The sequence below is a fragment of the Gracilinanus agilis genome, chromosome 3 (assembly GCF_016433145.1).
Source record: "Gracilinanus agilis isolate LMUSP501 chromosome 3, AgileGrace, whole genome shotgun sequence".
NCBI classification, from domain to species: Eukaryota; Metazoa; Chordata; class Mammalia; order Didelphimorphia; family Didelphidae; genus Gracilinanus; species Gracilinanus agilis.
The window spans coordinates 503,610,845-503,630,245 of NC_058132.1; the positions used below are offsets into that span (position 1 = coordinate 503,610,845).

Consider the following 19,401-nt stretch of genomic DNA (forward strand, 5'->3'; position numbering starts at 1 on the left):
TCCTTCCTTCCTTCCTTCCTTCCTTCCTTCCTTCCTTCCTTCCTTCCTTCCTTCCTTCCTTCCTTCCTTCCTTCCTTCCTTCCTTCCTTCCTTTATTCAGTTTAAGGCAAATAGAGCTAAGTACCTGGGCAAGGTCACACAGCTAGTTAAGTATCTAAGGTTGGCTTTGAACTTAGGAAGATACGTCTTCCTTACTTCAGGCCCTGCATACTATCCACGGTGTCACTTAGCTGCCCCCTCACTTTAAAAAGAAACTGAGTTTTAGAGAAGTAAATGATTTGCCCACAGTAATATAAGTATTGGAGGCAACAGAGAGAATACTCACATTTTCTAAGCACTTTATGGTTTACAAAATGCTTTCCTCATAACTACTTTGTGAGATAGGTGATATATGTGGCATTAGCCCCACTTTACAGACAAAGAAAGCTCAGAAATGAAGTAACTTGTTGAGTTACAAAATTTGGGCAAGAACCAAGACTCGACCACATCTACTCTCTCTGAATCCATTGTCCTCTCCCTAGGTCAAACATGGCAGCCTACTTCTCAGTGCTATGCTGGCCAAATGAATTGTGAAAAAAGGGAACCATTTTAGGGGGAGCCATGTTCTTCTTTGGCTCTAAAAATGCTAGATGACTTGGCTTCATTTATTTATTTATTTTTGGTAGCCTTAGCTTCCACATTAGAACCAATACTAAGTAATACTAAGTATTAGTTCCAGGGTAGAAGAGCAATAAGAGCTAGGCAATTGGGGTCAAGTAACTTGCCCAGATTTACCCAGCTAGAAAGTGTCTGAGGTCAGATTTGAATCTAGGACCTCCTGTCTTTAGGCCTGGCTCTCAATCCACTGAGGTCCCTTGCCCTAAAAGTAAGGAAACTGAGACATAGAACATATATAAGCTTTACTACCCAAATCATTTGTTACTGCCTCAGTTTCAGGTGTCAATTCATGAACTAAGCAGATGAACTTCATATACAGCTTAAGTTGCTACTTTGTGCTTCCTTGTTATAGCAGTTCTTTACTCCCTCCATTATATGAGGATAATAATAATAGTATAATATAATAATTATAAGTACAATAATGATTATAATACTAGTCTTCTCTCCCTGGGATATGTTCAAGATAAATGTAAAATAACAATAATAATAAGCAAAAATAAACAAATTAATAAAATGTTAAATTAAAAATAATTAATAATAAAAATAAATAAGGTCTGGGACCCACAAAAAAGACAAAAAGAAATACTAATATGTGGGACAGCTTTGAGCACCATGAAGAGATGCACAGTATTTGTTAAATTTAAGATATTATAATAATATTTTTCATTTTATAACAGTCTGTTGTTGGGAAAATCAATCATTCTGTGGGGTCATCAACTAAAAGGACAAAGGAAGAGCTTGTACTTTGAAATTATGTTGAAGTAAAATATTTGAAATCTAAATGTCACTGGTTTGGGAAAAATCTGGTTGTGGGAAAAAGAAGACAAGAGAAATCATTTAACTGGTGTCTCTTTTTAGAATAAAAAGTCTTGGATGATGAATGGATGAAGTATTCTCCTAATAAAACTAGTCCAAGCTGGCAGGTTCATGATCTTATGTTGTCTTTCTTTTCTTTTGCCTTGTACCTGTAGGAAAAGTGGCCATACAGAAGGAAGACCTCCAGAAGTACCATAACAGGGATACTTGGTTTCAGCTGCAGCACGTTGATGCTGATTCAGAAGTCCAGGTGAGATTTCCATGACAGAGCATCCAGCCTAGCACAGAATTAAAAACACACTGCAGATAACCATCAGGGTCTGTGGCAGGGGTCAGCAATGTATGGCTCTCAAGCCATATCTGGCTCTTTTGAGGGCCAGATATGGCTCTTTCTGCAGGAGCCATAAAGTTAATTTTTTTTCAGGTGCTGTTACAGGAGCGCACCGTGAGCACTGTACGGCTCTCATGAAATTACATTTTAAAAAATGTGGTGTTTATGGCTTTCACGGCCAAAAAGGTTGCCAACCCCTGGTCTGTGGGAAAGGAATACGTACATTACGACTTACTTTGTTATTATAGAGACACGTTCAAATGTTTTCTCAGTCCAGAAGAATGACTATTCTTCTCTGTTCTCATAGTCTGTCAGCCCTTTTCTGCCCTTTGCTTGCCCAGCCATCTTCATGGTCAGGCATTTCGACAGTGTCATTTCTTCCACCCTTGAATTCCTGATCTACTTGATTTGTCATTTTTGCCCTGCTAGTCCTCAGCCTTGAAGAACTCTTACCATTTACCTACTATGTTCGTATTTCTGAAAAGCTATATGCTGCTATCAGAAGTTATCAAAATGGGAAGACTACTGGTTTTCCTCCAAATCTCCTCTTAAGTGGATCTTTACTGCTGCACAGATATTTTAAAAATCAATATCTTATTGACACTCTTCTCTCAACTAGTCAATCTATACGCATATATAAACTCCCTCCTATGTGCTAGGTGGTTTGGCTACAAAGACAAAAATGAAATAATTTCAGCACTGAAGGAACTTAATCATTCTGTTGATGAAAAAAATAGGTACATAAATAAGTATAAAATACAAGACTATTTTTGGAGAGAGGAACTAGCACCTGGAAGGTCAGGAAACATAGAAAGTAAGATGAGCTGAGTTTTGAGGGAAACTAGGGATTTTTAAGGGGTGGAACGGTGAAGGTGGAGTGCATCCTTGGCAATACAACAGAGATGGGAGATGAAATATCATGGGAGGAATAGCAAGAAGGATACTTTGGCTGACTCTTGTTTGTGTGAAAGGGAATAAAGCATAGTAAGTTTGGAAAGGTAAATTGAAACTAGTCTGTGAATGGTTTTAAATGACAAACAGAAGAATTTATATTTGATCATAGAGATAATAAGGAACTGTTGGAGTTTTTTGAGCAGTGGAGTGACATGTTCAAACACATACTTTAGGAATGTCACTTTGGTGGCTGAGAGAAGGATGAATGAGAATGAGGAGTGCCAAGATTCAGGGACTGAATAGAAGGCTATTACAGTAGTCTAGGATAGAAGTAATAAGGACCAGAGTTGGGATGGTTGAGAAGTAAATACAGAAAAAAGGACAATTACTATACATAGCTGTGGAAATAAAATCGAAAAGCTTGGCAGTTATAGAGGTAGGATTAATATGAGTGAGGAGCTGAAGATGAATGCATACCTGGTGACTAGGAGAATGGTGGTACCTTAAATAGAAATAGGGAAGTGAGAAAGAATGGTGAGTTTAAGGGGAAACAATGATATCTGTTTTGGTCATGTTGACTTTGAGATGTCTATGGGACAACCAGATGAGGCATCAAATGGGCAGATAGAGTATGGAACTATAGTTTGAGAAGGGGATCAGGGCTGGATATACATGTATACATCATATGCATAGAGAGATAATAGATTAAAGTATGGTGCTGATGAGATAACATAGAGAATACAGAGAAAGCAAAGAAAGAAAAGAAACTTTGTGTATACCCTTTTATCTGAGATCATAAGTCTTAGAGCTAGAAGGGGCCTTAAAGGTCAGCTACTGCTTTGATGTATAGAAATAGGGGGTGGAGAAGGAATTTTCAAGGGATAATTTCAGTTTATTTTTCATTGAAGTAGGAAGTACGATCTTCTACTGAGACTTAACCTACTTCAGTTAATAGAAGTGGTTTAAGAAGGTGTTTGGAATAAAAGCTGTGACTTCTGTGATAGTTGAGTAAGATGGAAAGGACTGTACACAGCAAGTAGGACTTGGCTGAGTTTGGATATTATAAATTTGAAGGGGACCTAGTTGGTAGGGGTATGTGACTTCTCTAACAGCTAGAGAGCAGGAGAAGACAAAAATGAGAAAGGCCAGTGAGAGTGTTGATCCAAGGTTGGGATTTAGAAAGAGATGAATGACAGTGAGGGGAAGAATTCAAGAATAGAAGACAATGTCAAGTTGAATTGTTCAATAAGGTCAAGATTTTGAAGGAATGAAAGTTGTCAAGGGTTATAACTGGTGAAGACTTGGAAGGATTTAGTGACTGTAGGTTATACTAAGAACTGAGAATAGGTTTATTTAGGAGGAATAGAAACAGGGTCAAAGAAGAATTTTAGAGTTATGGATCAAGGAGATGCAACACTTTGGGGTGAGGTTGTGATGGAAGGTATGACTAACCTTGGGTATGCCCAAGGTAAAACAAAGCGTAGATTATGAAAAATGAAGCATTTGATTAACTGGGAGACAAGGGTATTTAGGAGAGAATCAATGTGTAAATTGAAGTCCCTATTTAAAAAGTGTTGATAGAGTGGAGTAGAGTGCTAGACACTGAAAGAAAGGAAGAGAAAGAACCATATTGGGTGAGTATTACCTGCTAGAATCTGGATAGGGTGATATTTCTGGATGGAGTGAAACTCCAAGGAGGAAAAGTTAACTTTACCATCTATTACATGTGTGCTGAATTGAATTTTAAACTTTTCTTTGTATACCTCAGAAAGATTTTTTCTGGCTCCACCCTGAATTGTCTCTACTTTCCATGTTCTGCTCAGTGATGGAAGTAAAAGCTCAGCACAGGGGTATTTGGCTCATATGTGGTCTTCAGTGTGATCTTAATTTTCTGTGCTAAATCAACTTGATCCAAACTCTTGAAATGGTAGAGGACCCTTGTCCTTTTCACCTCATCAATGAAATCAGTGTAAGAGAGATAAAGAGAGCTGATATGAGCTGACATCAATGCATTGATGGATTGTGTTTGTGATGCAGAAATCATAGGTGATATTTGAATGATACTGACACATCAATGGATACCAATGGCAACTATTAGGAGGCTGCTTCTGAAGGGTCCCACTTTCATGTCCACATTAGAGATGCTGCTTTGGTCCTTGTTTCAAAACACAATAAGCTATAATAAAATAATTCATTTCTATAGGGCTTGAAAGTTTAAAGAGCCTTCTTTTCTCTCCCTTAACCTTATAATAACTCTTTGAGGTAGACAGAACAAATATTATCCTTCTTTTATAAATGAGTAAGCTGAGGCCCAGATAAATGATATAATTTGCCCAACATTACACAGAAAGAATTAGTGGCAGGATCTCTAAGGTCCCATAAGATAGTTTAATTATTTTTTAAAAAATCACATCATTTCTGTCAGTATTGATTCCAAGGCAGAAGAATGGTAAGGTCTAGGCAGTGGGGGTTAAGTGACTTGCCAAGGGTCACACAGCTAGGAAGTGTCTGAGGCCAGATTTGAACCCAGGACCTCTTATCTTTAGATCTGGCTCTCAATCCACCAAGCCACCTAGCTTTCCCCTAGTTTAACTACTGTATGCTTCTTGATAATGGGAGAGACTTGAATAAAGGAAAGCAATTAAGAAAGTACTTTGATAGTCCATGTAAGAGATAATAAGAGCCTGAACTTGGTGGTGATAACCATATAAGTATGACAAAGGGGACAGGTATAAGAGAAATTGTGGTAGCATAAACAGCAACATTCAACAATGGATTGGATATTTGGGGTGAGGAAGAGTAAGGACTGGAAGATAACTCTGGGGCTGTGAACCTAAGGGCCTGGGAGGATAGTAGTTCCCTTGACAGGAATCATAATGTTTGGAAGTTGAGGATGGGTTTGGGGGAAAATGAGGAGTTCAGTTTTGGACATAGTGAGTTTGAGATGCCCATGGAACATCTAGTTTGCAATATTCAGTAGGCATTTGGAGATATGCACCTGGAGCTCATGATGGTCTGGATATATAGGTCTAGGAGTCATCTTCATAGAGATGATAATTAAATCCATGGAAGTCAAGAACTCAGAAGTGCTTAGAGAGAATAGAAAATAGCCCAGGACAGAACTTTGCATTCACTTATATTTAGGGTCATGAAATAGACAAGGAACCAGCAAAAGAGACTGATCCTTAGTCATAACTTTGTTTTACACAAGATGATCCTCACCCCTGATTCTCCATCTCCCATTGCCCCCATGCTTGGAATACTTTCTCCTTCTTGGAATCTTTGGTTTTCTTCAAGACTCAGCTATTGCAGGAGGCCTTTCCTGGTTCCCACTGTGGATAGTGCTTTCCCCTCTCATGTTAACAGGATTTCTACTTTGTAGTTATTTTGTAAATATGCCTATATTTGGACATGTTGTAGCCCTCATTAGGGGACAGGGAATTTTGTATCTCTATCTCTAGCTTTTAGCATATACATGGTAAAGATTTGTTGATTAATAAGGGGAAGAAGATCTTGAAGGACTGTGCCTTGAATTAATCCAGGAATGGGTTGATTCTGAGATGTCTTAATCTCCCCCATCTTCTTTCTAAGGTTACATATGACTGGTACTGGCCCTGAAAATAGCTTTCATTAAACAAATCATGCCAATGAAATGGTAGACTGGTTAGCTTACTTAAGAACATAAAACTTCCTCAAAGATCTTTACAAAACCATCCTATTAGTAACTCTGTACACATTGTAGATTCTGAACTGCTCATTAAAGCAGGCCCCGTCGAACATTTACTTGGCATATAATGGACATGATAAAATTGCATTTTCAAAAAAAATTGTGGTTGGGACAGAATTTTTCCTTTTCCTTTAGAATCTTAGAATCCCAGATTTTGAAGAGCCCATGGAGGTCGTCTGATAAAAGTGCTTACCTATCTCTTATACAACTTCTTTGACAGATGGTTGTCAAGTGGTTGCTTATAATTTTGCATTCTAGATTAGTACAATTTTATTCTGTTTCGCAGCCATAATTTATTCTGCAATCATCATGTTTTGCTTTTTTAAAAAAAGATCAGTTTTGTCTCTTTACTTCATAATGCCAGTCATTCCACAGATGGCTTTTAAAATCATTCTTATATTCAGTTGCATTCCATTGAATGAATCTAGGCACTGGGGATTTGCAAGTGAAAACATGACATAGTCTTTGCCCTCAAGGGGGCTTACAGTTTTTTATACTTGAGTTCTTTACTACTTTCTTGGTCCCTTTTTTTGTGTCACTTTTATAATAAGGGTTTATACTTAGTTTCCATACTTAAATATTAAATAGAAATTTAAGAAGTGGTAGGAGGGCTATTTTCTTACTATAGAACATAAAGACTTTCTTTTGCAATATGGTAACTAAAGGCAGTCAACATTTGCAGAACTGTCCTGGTTATTTTTGCATGGTGTTGGAACTTGGAAAAAACATCTATTAGAGAAGAACATTTTCTAATCATTTATAACCTTAAACATCATAACTGAAACATGAAACTCATCAACAGGTTCAAGTATGAAATTTGATTTTAAAAAGCAGAAGAAATGAAATATGAGAAAATGGACCGTATCTTTGTATTTTTTGCTCTGTTTTTCATCTCTGGTTATCTCATAGAAACCAATTTGTCTATCGTTTGACCCAGAGGGTTATTTAAAAAAACCAATTATTTTAATGAGCTTATGCAAATAACACATTGATAGTATATAGCAGTGATGGGCAAACTTTTGAGCTTGATGTGCTAAAATTCACCAAAAAAACTGAGCATAATTCAGGTGGTGTGTCACTTTAAGAAAAAAGCCATAATTTCACGATATTTATAGTTTAAATAACAAAAATGTATAATTGTAATATATAACTATTTAAGAAACCAAAATAGGTAAATTAGTATAGGTAGAATTGTCATCTATAGTGCACAGAGTGTCTACGCTACACTACAGCAAATGTTTCATCCTCGGCATGCGGCCCCATACTTCTCTGTATGCGGCTGCGTGTGGCCACGTGTCATCAAAAGTGACTATGTATGTCAGTGCTGACACACATGTCATAGGTTTGCCATCACCGGTATATAGAAACAGAGCAGCTACAAGGCACAGTGGATAGAATGCAGGGCCTAGAGTCATGGAGTTTGGATCTTGCCTCCAACACATATGCTAGTTTGGGGATTCTGGACAAGTCACTTAATGCTTGTCTGTTTCAGTTTCTTCATTTGTAAAAATGGGGGTATTAATAATACCTTCCTCTCAAGGTTGTTGTTAAGGATTAGATGAGAGACAAATTTATAAAGCACTTTGCAAATTTTAAAGCACTATTATTATTACCACTATCAGTATTGGTATATCTCATTTTTTAGCTCTCAATGACTGGGTCCCTGATGAATTTTATATCTCTCTTTGAATGATTACACTGTGATGAAATGGCTCATTTTACAAAGAGGATTAAGACTACTTAAGCAGAAGGGGTCTACTAGAGATATAAGCAGATCTTTGTAAATGTGTTTTGGAGCCTCTCTCTGAGCCACTGTTTCTATTTGAAATGTCAAATACAGAATTTTCAGATGAGATAGAATAGCATATAGTTTCTTGATCTGATGAATAATTCATAGTAAAAATGTTTAAGACAAGAACAACTAAGCCCACCACTGTAAACTTTTGAAAATGTTAAAAGGATATTATTTATTGATATTTCTTATGTAGTCTTATAAAAAAAGCATATATTAGGGGGCAACTAGGTGGCTCAGGGGATTGAGAGCCAGGCCTATAGATAGGAGGTCTTAGGTTCAAATGTGATACTTCCTAACTGTGTGACCTTGGGCAAGTCACTTAAGCTCTTTTGCTCAGCATCTTCCGCCTTGGAATCAATATACAATATTGAATCTAAAACAAAAAGTAAGGGTTTTTTTTTAAAGCACATTAAATTTGACATGGAGGAAACAAAAGCTGTCCTATTTATTGCATTTTGGAACTTCTTTTTAAATTTTTCTTTACATTTTTATATGTTTAGTGATGGGGGCAGCTATGTGGCACAGTAGATAGAGTGCCAATCCTGGAGTAGGAAGACTTGGGTTTAAATCTGGCCTCAGATACTTCTTAGCTGTGTGACCCTAGACAAGTCACTTAATCCCATTTGCCTAGTCCTTGGCCTTCTGTCTCAGAGTTGTTACTAAATCAGAAAGTAAGGTGTTGTTGTTTTTTTTAATACCTATTGATGTTTTCTTTTGTGCATGTGTTTCCATCAAAATCTATTAACTTGCCCTCATCTTGAATAGAAATCCAACTTCTCCAGGAACAGGTTAGTCAAGCAAAATGAATCAGCATATTGACCATTTCTGAGCATTTATATCTCATTCCTCTCTCTAATCCATCACTTTTCTGCCAAGAGGCAGGGAACATAATTTGAATTCAGTCTTCTAAAGATATGATTGGAATGATACATGTAAAACCCAGTGGAATTGTGCGTTGGCTAAGGGGGATTAGGGGTTTGGGGAGAGGGGAAGAACATGAAAATGTAAATATGGGAAAATACTCAAAATAAAAATATAAAAAAATAAAGATATGATTGGTCACTCTGTTGGTCAGAGTTCTTTAGTATGCTCAAAGTTGGCTTCTTTTAGGCTATTGTAGTCATTGTATAATGTATTCTAGTTCTGCTCATCTCAATGCATCAGTTCCAAATCTTTTGTACTCAGCCTACCTTGGGGCACATGACAATCCATCACATTCATTTAACATAAGTTGTTTAGCCATTCTTCAGCTGATACTTTGTTTATAGCTCTTTATTACAGCAAAAAAAATATGCTTATGAATATCTTTGTACAATTGGGTTCTTTTCCTTCTAGATTAGACAATTTATGTTATACTCCCCATAAAAGGAAAATGGAATTACCATGAATTAGAAAGGGCAAGATCTTTCTTGATCTCCTCGAATTTGTTCTTGAGGCTTTTGTTCAATTATGTTATGAAAGAAGTTTATTTCTTCTCCTTCAAATTGCTATATCACAAGCCTGTAAAATTATGGGTAAAACTTGAGATAGGAATGGTAATTAGACATATGTTGAGGGCCTGACAACCCCTAAATAACTATTTCTGGTAAAGCATTTCAAATCTAAATGTCTTCAACTTCCTACCACACATGACTGTCAAATTTCTTTCTACACAATGGTTCCATAGTTTAGCCACTCAGTCTAATTTCTCAGGTCAAGCTGAATTAAATTTGTAACTCTCTATTTTCTGAATAACATCTCCTTAGGGCAAGATAATAGGAAAATCCATGAAATCATTTTTTCCTTCCTCTCCCCTCCTCCACATCATTCTCTCTTACTTCCTTGCTCCACCCGTTATCATTCATCTCCCTTTTGTGCAGAAACACTCATCCAATTACTCTAGGCCAGTGATGGGCAAACTTTTTAAAGAGGGGGCCAAAGGAAAGGAAATACTCATCTGTCAGTCTGTTTCTAGGGCAACTCTTTCAAAGTTTCATTGTATTGTATCCTACTCATTGTATTCATCAGATTAGGAATAATGTCCCGTGGCCAGATAGAGCATTTTAGGGGGCCACATCTGGCCCGAAGGCCATAGTTTGCCCATCACTGCTCTAGGGAAATAAAGGCGATTGAAAGTCCCTTCACTAACTGCAAATTACACCAGATATGATATGTCACAAATACATAAAATGTATTTTGTATAGTAACATGATTCACAATATGCAATGTTCACCTATGGTAAACTTTACATGCTGTGAATCATTTATTTGACCTTTTCTATTGGATACAATATATTTATTTTCCAGCCAACATTCATGTACCATCTGGGGAGTTGCTCATACATTATCCAAGGTACATCATATGTTAGCTTTGTCACTGGTCAGATAATCTCAACATTACTACCATGAGAATAACTGTCACTCTTGGATGCTTTGTCCTATGGGGGAAAAGACTTTTTGTGAACATTAGCCAGCAATCTAATTGTAGTACCATGATACTTGAGGGCCACTGGGGTCGTCCATTGCCCTTGGTACCATCTGAGATTTCTGTTTTCTTGGGATCTCTATTAGAGATGCAATAGGCATGAAATTGTGTACCTCTGGGTTTCCCTTGTCTGTCCTAGTAAGGCAGGATGTTGTATCCTAGAGACTGAGGCCACCTTGGTAGCAGTCTACATTCTACAATGGCATATCCATATTCTTGTCTACATTAGAATCTTGACTCAGATTATCTTTCTCTTAGATTCTCTCTAGAGACTGATGTTCAATGCATTCTATGAATGGAACCTTTATTGAGTCTAATTTCTTGAGCTCTCTGTTCACTTGTTCATACTAGCTCATTCAAAAAAAAATTTATTAAGTGACTTCTACCAGTTCCCATGTGAGAACTGAGTGATTGTCATTTTGCAGGTCCTGTACTGTCATATTGGATAAACTAATAGATTTCTTCATCTCTAAATTATCTGATATGGAATGACCTTCCATTGTTGGACTTTCTAACGTTTCCTTTGGTGCAGAGGAAGATGATAGTGAACTTGATTGTAATATAATTTATTCCCTTTGGTTCTCTAGGTTGTATACTACAGGCATACTTCAGAGATATTGCAGGTTTGGTTCCAGACCATTGCAGTAAAGTAAATATCACAATAAAGCAAGTCATATGAGTTTTTTTGTTTCCTAGTGCATATAAAAGTTACGTTTATACTATGTTGTAGTCTATTAAGTGTACCATAGTATTATATCTAAGAAAATATACATACCTTGATGTAAAAATACTTGATTGCTAAAAAATGATAACCTGGGGCAACTTGATGACAGTGGATTGAGAGCTGGTACTGGAGATGGAAGATCCTGGATTCAAATCTGATACAAATTCTCAGATACTTCCTAGCCATGTCCCTGAGCAAATCACTTAACTCCCATTGCCTAGCCCTTACTGCTCTTCTCCCTTGGAACCAATACACAGTATTGATTCCAAGATGGAAGGTAAGGGTTTTAAAAAAAAATTTTAAATGCCAAGCATCTCCAGTGAGTTATAATAATTTTTCTTGTATAAGGTCTTGCTTCAATGTTATTGGCTGCTGACTGATCAAGGTGGTGTTTGCTGAAGATTGGGGTGGCTGTGGCAATTTCATAAAAAAAAAAAAAAAAAGATAACCATGAGGCAGAGTTGCCACAAGTCTTTAATTTGTAAAAAATCCCACAATAAAGCAAAGCACCATAAAGTAAGGTATGCCTATATATCATTTACAAATGTCTAGATCTTTTTTAGGAAGCAGAGGTCTCTGGGCAAGATTCTCTTGTCAGCATCAAATTCTCCTAGGAGCTTCAAATATATATCAGTCCTTTTTGATTTATTCATATTTGGGGAGTATAAATATGAAAAATAATAAAGGCTACTATAAATATATATGTTAGTATTTTAATTAAAGCCATGCTGATAGATAAAGTTATTAGATCACGCGCTTGTAAGAATTCAAAACCGCCGCCCTCGCCATTACTGTCTCCTGTCTCCTCCCTAGTCTGCTGGCCAAGAGACCACTCCCACCTAACCCAGGAGCTTTAAACTCCTCTCTGCGTAGAGACGTAGGCCTCCCCACGCCCAAAGAACCGGAAATGGAAACCCGTTGGACCACGGGAAATGTAGTTTGATACATTTCCCATGTCCATAGAAATATATATACTTTTAGATGGCATTTTCCAAATTTCACTTTTACAGGAGAAAATACTCATCCTGGTTTTTCCAGTGTTTTTTGTTTTTGTATTTTAAATGCCATCACTAAAGTTTGTACATGAAGACTTTGAGGCTTAGCACTTTGTTAAAAATTTTTTCTGGTATTTTATTTATTTTTTAAAAAACCTTTACCTTCCATTTTGAAATCAATACTGAGTATTGGCTCCAAGGCAGAAGAGTAGTAAGGACTGGGTAACTGGGGTTAAGTGACTGACCCAGGATCATATAGCTAGTCTTCCTTTGTCTGTTTTAGAGATATCATGGAATAATAGCTTTGGGTGGAATAGCTTATTAGGGACTGGACTGGAGGCTGAGGACTGAGGATTCTCCCAAGGGAGCTTTAATAAATTATTGTGTGCCTCCTGAAAAAAAAAATCTGTTGTTGTTGTTTAAAAAGATTAAAACAAACAAAAAAGACAGTACATAAAATTATCCAAATCATAACATCTGCACATTCCAGTTTTGGCTTTCACAATACAATATTCTATACCAACTATTCAATATTCTAGTACCTCCATGTTTTTACAACTCTAACAAATAGAGAATTTCACCTTAGTCTGCAACAGGGATTTAAAATGTGTATTTGAAACACTGAGGCCAAATTTGAACCCAGGACCTCTTTCCCCTCAGCCTCGTTCTCAGTTCACTGAGCCACCTGCCTACTCTCTTACCTATATTTTAAGTCATAGCCATACCTAGAACTGCAGTGCATTTTGTCATATTTGCCCAAGCTCTGTTTTGAACTGGAAATCCTCTTCCTTCTCATGTCTGCATTTTGGAATTCCTTTCCTCCTGCAAGTCTCAGCTGTGATTCTATTTTCTTTATAGGACCTTTCTAACCCCCTTATTTTGTAAATGTTAAATGGGGAAACTTCAGCTAAATGATTCAGTAATGTGTGGTGTAGGTAGTAGCCACTTAATCAATATCTATTGGTTGATTGATTGATTGACCCCAAACCACAAAAGTAGCAGAGCTAGGATTTGAACCCCAGCCCTCAAACTCCACGGTGTGCTCCCTCTTAATACCTGTGTTGGGCTCCTATAACTAGGTTAATTGCGAGGATTGAGTGAATCTGGGTCTTTTTGGAACTATTATCTCAGTCTAAGACAAACGTGTCAAGTACCCAAATGTAAGTGTTTTCTTAAGTTTCTTTATATAATCAGATATGTTAAGATGAAAGGAGAAGCCTGCCAACAAAGTCTATCCATTTTCTGTTCTATTCAAATAGTTTTTCCCTTTCGAACGGTTGAGATAAGAAGTGCAGAAGTTGCCAGAATATTTTCAAGTTTGCATGTACAAATATTTAACATGTGCAAATGAGTAAGGCCATCTGTTGACTGGCCTAACTGTTGTAGACAAGGTTCTTCCAGTTGTTTCGAGGAGGGAAAGATGTATTGGAGCTGCTCTGATAGGGCCAATGGTTTTTTGTGGCTGCCTCTTGGCTAGCCGTGCTTCGTCTGGGGAGCAGAACAAGGGAAGGGTTTTTGCTATCTCGGAGTAGGCAGAGGCATGGAAACCTTGAGTTGGCTCAGCTGTGTCAAATACAGCTTCAGCCTAGATTGGTTTAAAAACAGCCATTAGATGAAGCTCAGTTTCTGGAGGAAACTTTGTACTTCTCTTCTTTACAGAAAACCAATAAGTATGAGATTCTAACTCTCTGAGGTCCTGGGCGTTCATGCATTTAGGTTTTGGTTATTTCTCTCTCTCCTTATAGGGCTTAGTGGAATTCCACTATTCTTGGTGTAGGTGGAAATATGGCCCCAGAATGACCTCTATTGCAAACTTTTGGCAATGGATTCATAGTTAGAACTGAAATTGAGTCATAGCTTACTTTCTTCACTGAAGTAGTCCAAGATGTTAGTCAAAAACTTTTTTTAAAAAATCTCTCATCTATGTAACCCTGTATTAAAGTACTTCACTGAAGTGACCGAGAGCTCCTGAAGGCTGGGCCAGAAGAGGATAAGCTGTGGCAGGCCTAACAAATAGAGTAAGTTGGAGTCCCCTTCAGGCTGGAAGTCAGCATGCTGCCCAAGGACCAGTCCAGTGTTCAGTGGGGCTCCTCCCTGGAATGACTTTTTTTTTTTTTTTGTCCATAATAACTCATGAAAACTATCTATCTACAAGAGGACAGTGACTAATTTTGATAGGAGGCCTCACAAGCCTGAAATCATGGATCTTTGAAATATTGATGTACTTAATAATAATAATAGTATAATAATTTAATAATAACGATAGTAATAATGATAGCTGGGTTGCACAGAGGAAAGAATCCTAGGCCTGAAGTCAGGAAAACTCATCTTTCTGAATTCAAATCTGGTCTCAAATACTTACTAGCTCCGGGACCCTGGGCTAGTCACTTAACCCTTTTTGCCTCAGTTTCCTCATCTGTTAAATGAGCTGGAAAATGGCAAACCACTCCAGTATCTGTCTCAAAAATCCCAAATGGGGCCATGAAGAGTCAGACACAACTGAAATAACTGAACAACAACCCCAAGGTTTGCAAAGGGCTTTAAAGATATTATCTCTTTTGTTCCTCACAACAGTTTTGGGAAGATGGTACTATTATTACTTTCACTTTACAAATGAGGAATTAAAAGAAGACAGAGGCTAAATGACTTGCCCAGGGTCACATAACTAATAAGTGTCTGAGGCAGGATTTGAACTTTGGTTTTCTTGACTCCCAAGTCTAGTGTTCTATCTGCTGAGTCACCTATCTAAACTCCTGTGTATATCCATATAAAGGCTCTTAAAATTTTTCTGCTTTGTTTTATTAGCCAGAATTTTTTTTGTCTTCACCTATGATTTTATAGATGTACAGAATGCTCATTTTGGAAACTCTCTCCCTGATGGGGATCAGGAATCACATACTAAGATTCAAGAGATAAGACTTTAATTTAATTTAATTTAATTAATTTAAGAGATATGTCTTTCAGACTCTCATGCCTTCCCTCTGCTCACTATGGAGGAGAGTTAACTTTCTAGGAAACCTCACCTTTTTACTCATGGTTCTAGAATGCCTCTACTTTTTATGCTGTATGTACTCCCACTCTCACAAGCACCAGAGAAGGGAAACACCAATTATCCTACATCACAGGACATCTCTGTATTTAACCTGAGAGGAAAACCTTAACAATTACCAGGGTCTGATCCTTTGGAGGTACTAGTCCCTCTTCTTGGGAAAAACAGGAAACAGGAAAGTGGACATTCTGCCAACTGACAATTCTGGCCAATTTGTTAGCAGTTGTAACATATTTTTGTGGTATGGGGAGGGGGGGAATGTTATTGACTGATACAACAGCAACATTCTTTATTTTGGTAGTAAATGACACAAAAGTAGAAGGATAAAGGTGGGGCTGGGTGGGGATGAAAGGTCTTAAAGATGATGCCTTGCAGGTTAAGCAACAAATGCATTTGCCTATTATTCAGAATGATGATTAGAGAAAGATTGAAGTACAACCTCAGACATAGAGTTAAATTTCCATGAAACCGCTCTTTGACCTGTGTAATATGTCTTCTGTAATCTAGTTAATGTTCAATTGTTTTAGTGTCCAGTTTTTTTCTTTAAAAATTTCCCCTTCTATCTTGGAATCGATACTGTGTATTGGTTCCAAGACAGAAGAGCAGAAAGGGATGGGCAATGGGGGTAGGAGTGATTTGCACCAGGGTCCCACAGCTAGGAAGTGTCTGAGGTCATATTTGAACCCCAAACCTCCTGTCTCTAGGACTGTCTCTCTCTTCCCCTGAGCCACCTATATCTGTACTACAGAACTTCTTTTGAAGAAAATGTTCAGAGCTCCCTCTGTAACACATATGCTCTGCCTTCCATTGTTGGGCTGCTGGTCCGTGGCTATGTGTCTTCACATTCTGCTGAATTTTTGGACACGGTGGAGATCCCTCCTTCCCGAGCTTCTAGCATTGACCCTGGGGGAAGGCTTGGTATGGTGGAAAGATTGTTGGGCTCGAGATCATCATGATCCATAGAGGATTTCTCCCAAGGCACTTACCGGTCTGGTGGCTATAGACAAAATGATTTAACGTCTTTCCCTTTAGTTTCATCATCAGTAAAATGAGTATTCTAACAGCACCGATCCCACAGGGTTATGAGTACATAAAGGAATTTGCAAACTTTAAAGTGCTATATCAAACTCAGCGATTAGCTAATATTATGGACCAGGCACTGGGAGAGATGGAAAGTTAAATAATATAAGGGCCATACCCTCAAAGGGCTCACTGTCAAGTACAAAAGGTTACCTAATTAATGAGTTTATCCACATCAATGTGTGTTTAATGGTTCCAGCCATGTCTGTGACACCATATGGAGTTTTCTTGGCACATAATGGAGTGGTTTGCCATTTGCTTCTCCAGCTCATTTTACAGATGAGGAAACTGAGGCCAACAAGCTTAAGTGGCTTGCCCAGAGTCACCCAATGAGTAAATGCCTCAGGCCATATTTCTTTCTTTCTCTCTCTTTTTTTTTAAACCCTTAACTTCTGTGTGTTGGCTCATAGGTGGAAGAGTGGTAAGGGTGGGCAATGGGGGTCAAGTGACTTGCCCAGGGTCACACAGCTGGGAAGTGTCTGAGGCCGGATTTGAACCTAGGACCTCCTGTCTCTAGGCCTGACTCTCAATCCACTGAGCTACCCAGCTGCCCCCCATATTTCAACTTAGGTCTTCATGACTCTAGGCCCCTCTCAAATTACTGTACCACCTAACTTTCCCCCCATCCCCAAGTGAGTTGTTTCAAATTGAGTACAAGTGGATTATTCTCAATGGCAGTATCATTTGTTTAATTAACGTAGGGAATAATAAAAGAGCATACTACTCATCAATTAGACTATCCTTTTTCACCTGCATAAGGCCCCCTATATATTAATATAGTTAATATATTTAATTAATATAATAAAGTTAATATACTTGTATTTGGGGTCAGAGAGCTTTAGTTTGAATACTATGTCTTTTTACTTATTTACTGATTATATTTTATTTTTTACTTTTTTTTTACTATAACTTTGGTCTCTGAACCTCAGTTTCCACATCTGTAAAATGAAAACAAGATCATTTCTGAGGCCCCTTCCAGGTCTGAACCCTATAACCCCCATGAACTGTTGACACAGTTTTTATCTTGCCAGAACAGGATGCATAGTAGGTATTCATTAAACACTGTTAAAATGAGTTATTTAAGGGCAGCTAAGTGGTACAATAAATTGAGAGCCAGGCCTAGAGAGGAGAGGTCCTGGGTTCAAATGTGACCTCAGACACTTCCTAGTTGTGCGACCCTAGGCAAGTCACTTAATCCCCATTGCTTAGTCTTTGCTCTTCTGTCTTAGAGTTGTTACTAAGACAGAAAGTAAGGACCTAAAAGAATAAAAAATAAAATAAAATAAAATAAGCTATCTAATCCCCAGGAAAGAATCAATTCAGTAAACGGATTGGCTCATCACTTTTAACCTTTTTCATGGAAGGTTGCAGCCCTGGTGTTGGGAAAAGCCTGCTTCTAGGTTTGTGGTGCCAAGTATCATAAGAGTAACTTAAAAGTCATTGTTACTTACAACCTCCCAAAGAAAGTACATTTATTTTAAGTTTCTGGAACCAGTTGCCACATTGCTGCGTGGCAAACAAGCCCATCATTTCTTCTCAATCAGCCCACCTCTGTGACAGGAGAATCTCTTTTTAGCTTGAGCTAGTATTTATGGGTGAGGTTTGTCGTGTTTTCTATGGCAGCTTCTTGAGAGCATATTTGATATAAAGGGCAAAATCTAGTGAAGGAGGATTGTAAGAATGACTAGATCATAGACAGAAAAGTCTTCACTGCCTAGAAGCCATCAAAGAACTCCCTTAGTTCAGACACTAGAGGAGATATTTAGCTCTGCTTTAATGTATGAGAACTTTTATGGGTAAGTTGTCAGCTTTTTTTTTTTTTTTTTTTTACACAGTATATTTGTTTTGAACCACAAATCTACAGCTGGTAGAAATATGAGGTACATACTTTGGTGGGTTTGAGAAGGGTGTGAGAGCAAGGCTGGTTACTTCTGAATATCTGGTTTTGTTTTTTTTTTTGTTTTTTTTTGTTTTTTTTTGGTCTACAGTTTGCTAATGATGGGGTTCCCAAACTCTTGGTGAGAGAGAGAGAGAGAGAGAGAGAATGGGGTGTTATCTTTAGGTTATCCAAACAGCAAACCCTGGTTCCACTTCTATTTGAGGCATGTTTCAAAGTACTCTGTTTTACCACTTGTCAATCAAACCCAAATGCTGCATAATTAGAATGACCAAGCTTATTTAAAAGAAAAGTTAGGAGAAAGTATCTCCCCAACTTCTTTGCAGAGCTAGAGACAATGGGTAGAGAAGAACACATTGTCAGGCTTTTTACATTTTGCTGAACTCCTTTGCCACCTTCTTTATTATGAGTGGAAGCTCTCTGAGAAGAGGAAGAGGGATATGTTTGACATGTAGGTAATACAAAAACAAAAGATACTGATGAAAGTTTATTTTAAAAAAATATTTTACTAGGTTCAAGGAGGCACAAACAACTTCATCCCATCCTATCTTCCCCAGCAGATTTCCCCCTCTATTATCCCCACTCTCTCACTTAGTTTAAGATGTCTAAGAGGAAGTTGGAGCCTAAAGGTCAGTAGAGAGATTAGGGCTGGATATGTAGATCTGAGAACCATCAGCACAGAGCTGATAATTAATCCTATAGGAGCTAATGAGATCACAAAGTAAAGTAGTATAGCCAGAGAAGAGATGAGGGGCCCAGAACAGAACCCTGTGGGATGAGACCTAGAAGATCTAGGGATGGAGACTGAGGAAGAGAAGAATCAGGAGAGAAAATGGAGAAACCTGGAGGACAGAGAGTATCAGTGTAGCTATCATCTGTTATTTCCACAGATCCCCTAAAATAGAGGAAACATACTTAAGTTTTAGATTTTTCCAGTTGTCTGAACTTTCTTGCAATATGCCTTTTGAGCTCA

General features: G+C 37.8%; 1 protein-coding gene across 1 annotated transcript in view; it reads left to right on the forward strand.

The window, feature by feature from the left end:
• Window positions 1-19,401, forward strand: part of RASA3 (RAS p21 protein activator 3) — a 232,677-nt gene that overhangs the window by 170,156 nt on the left and 43,120 nt on the right. The window contains exon 4 of the mRNA XM_044670496.1: window positions 1,629-1,723. Coding sequence (XP_044526431.1) covers window positions 1,629-1,723 — 95 coding nt within the window. The remainder of the gene's footprint in view (window positions 1-1,628; window positions 1,724-19,401) is intronic.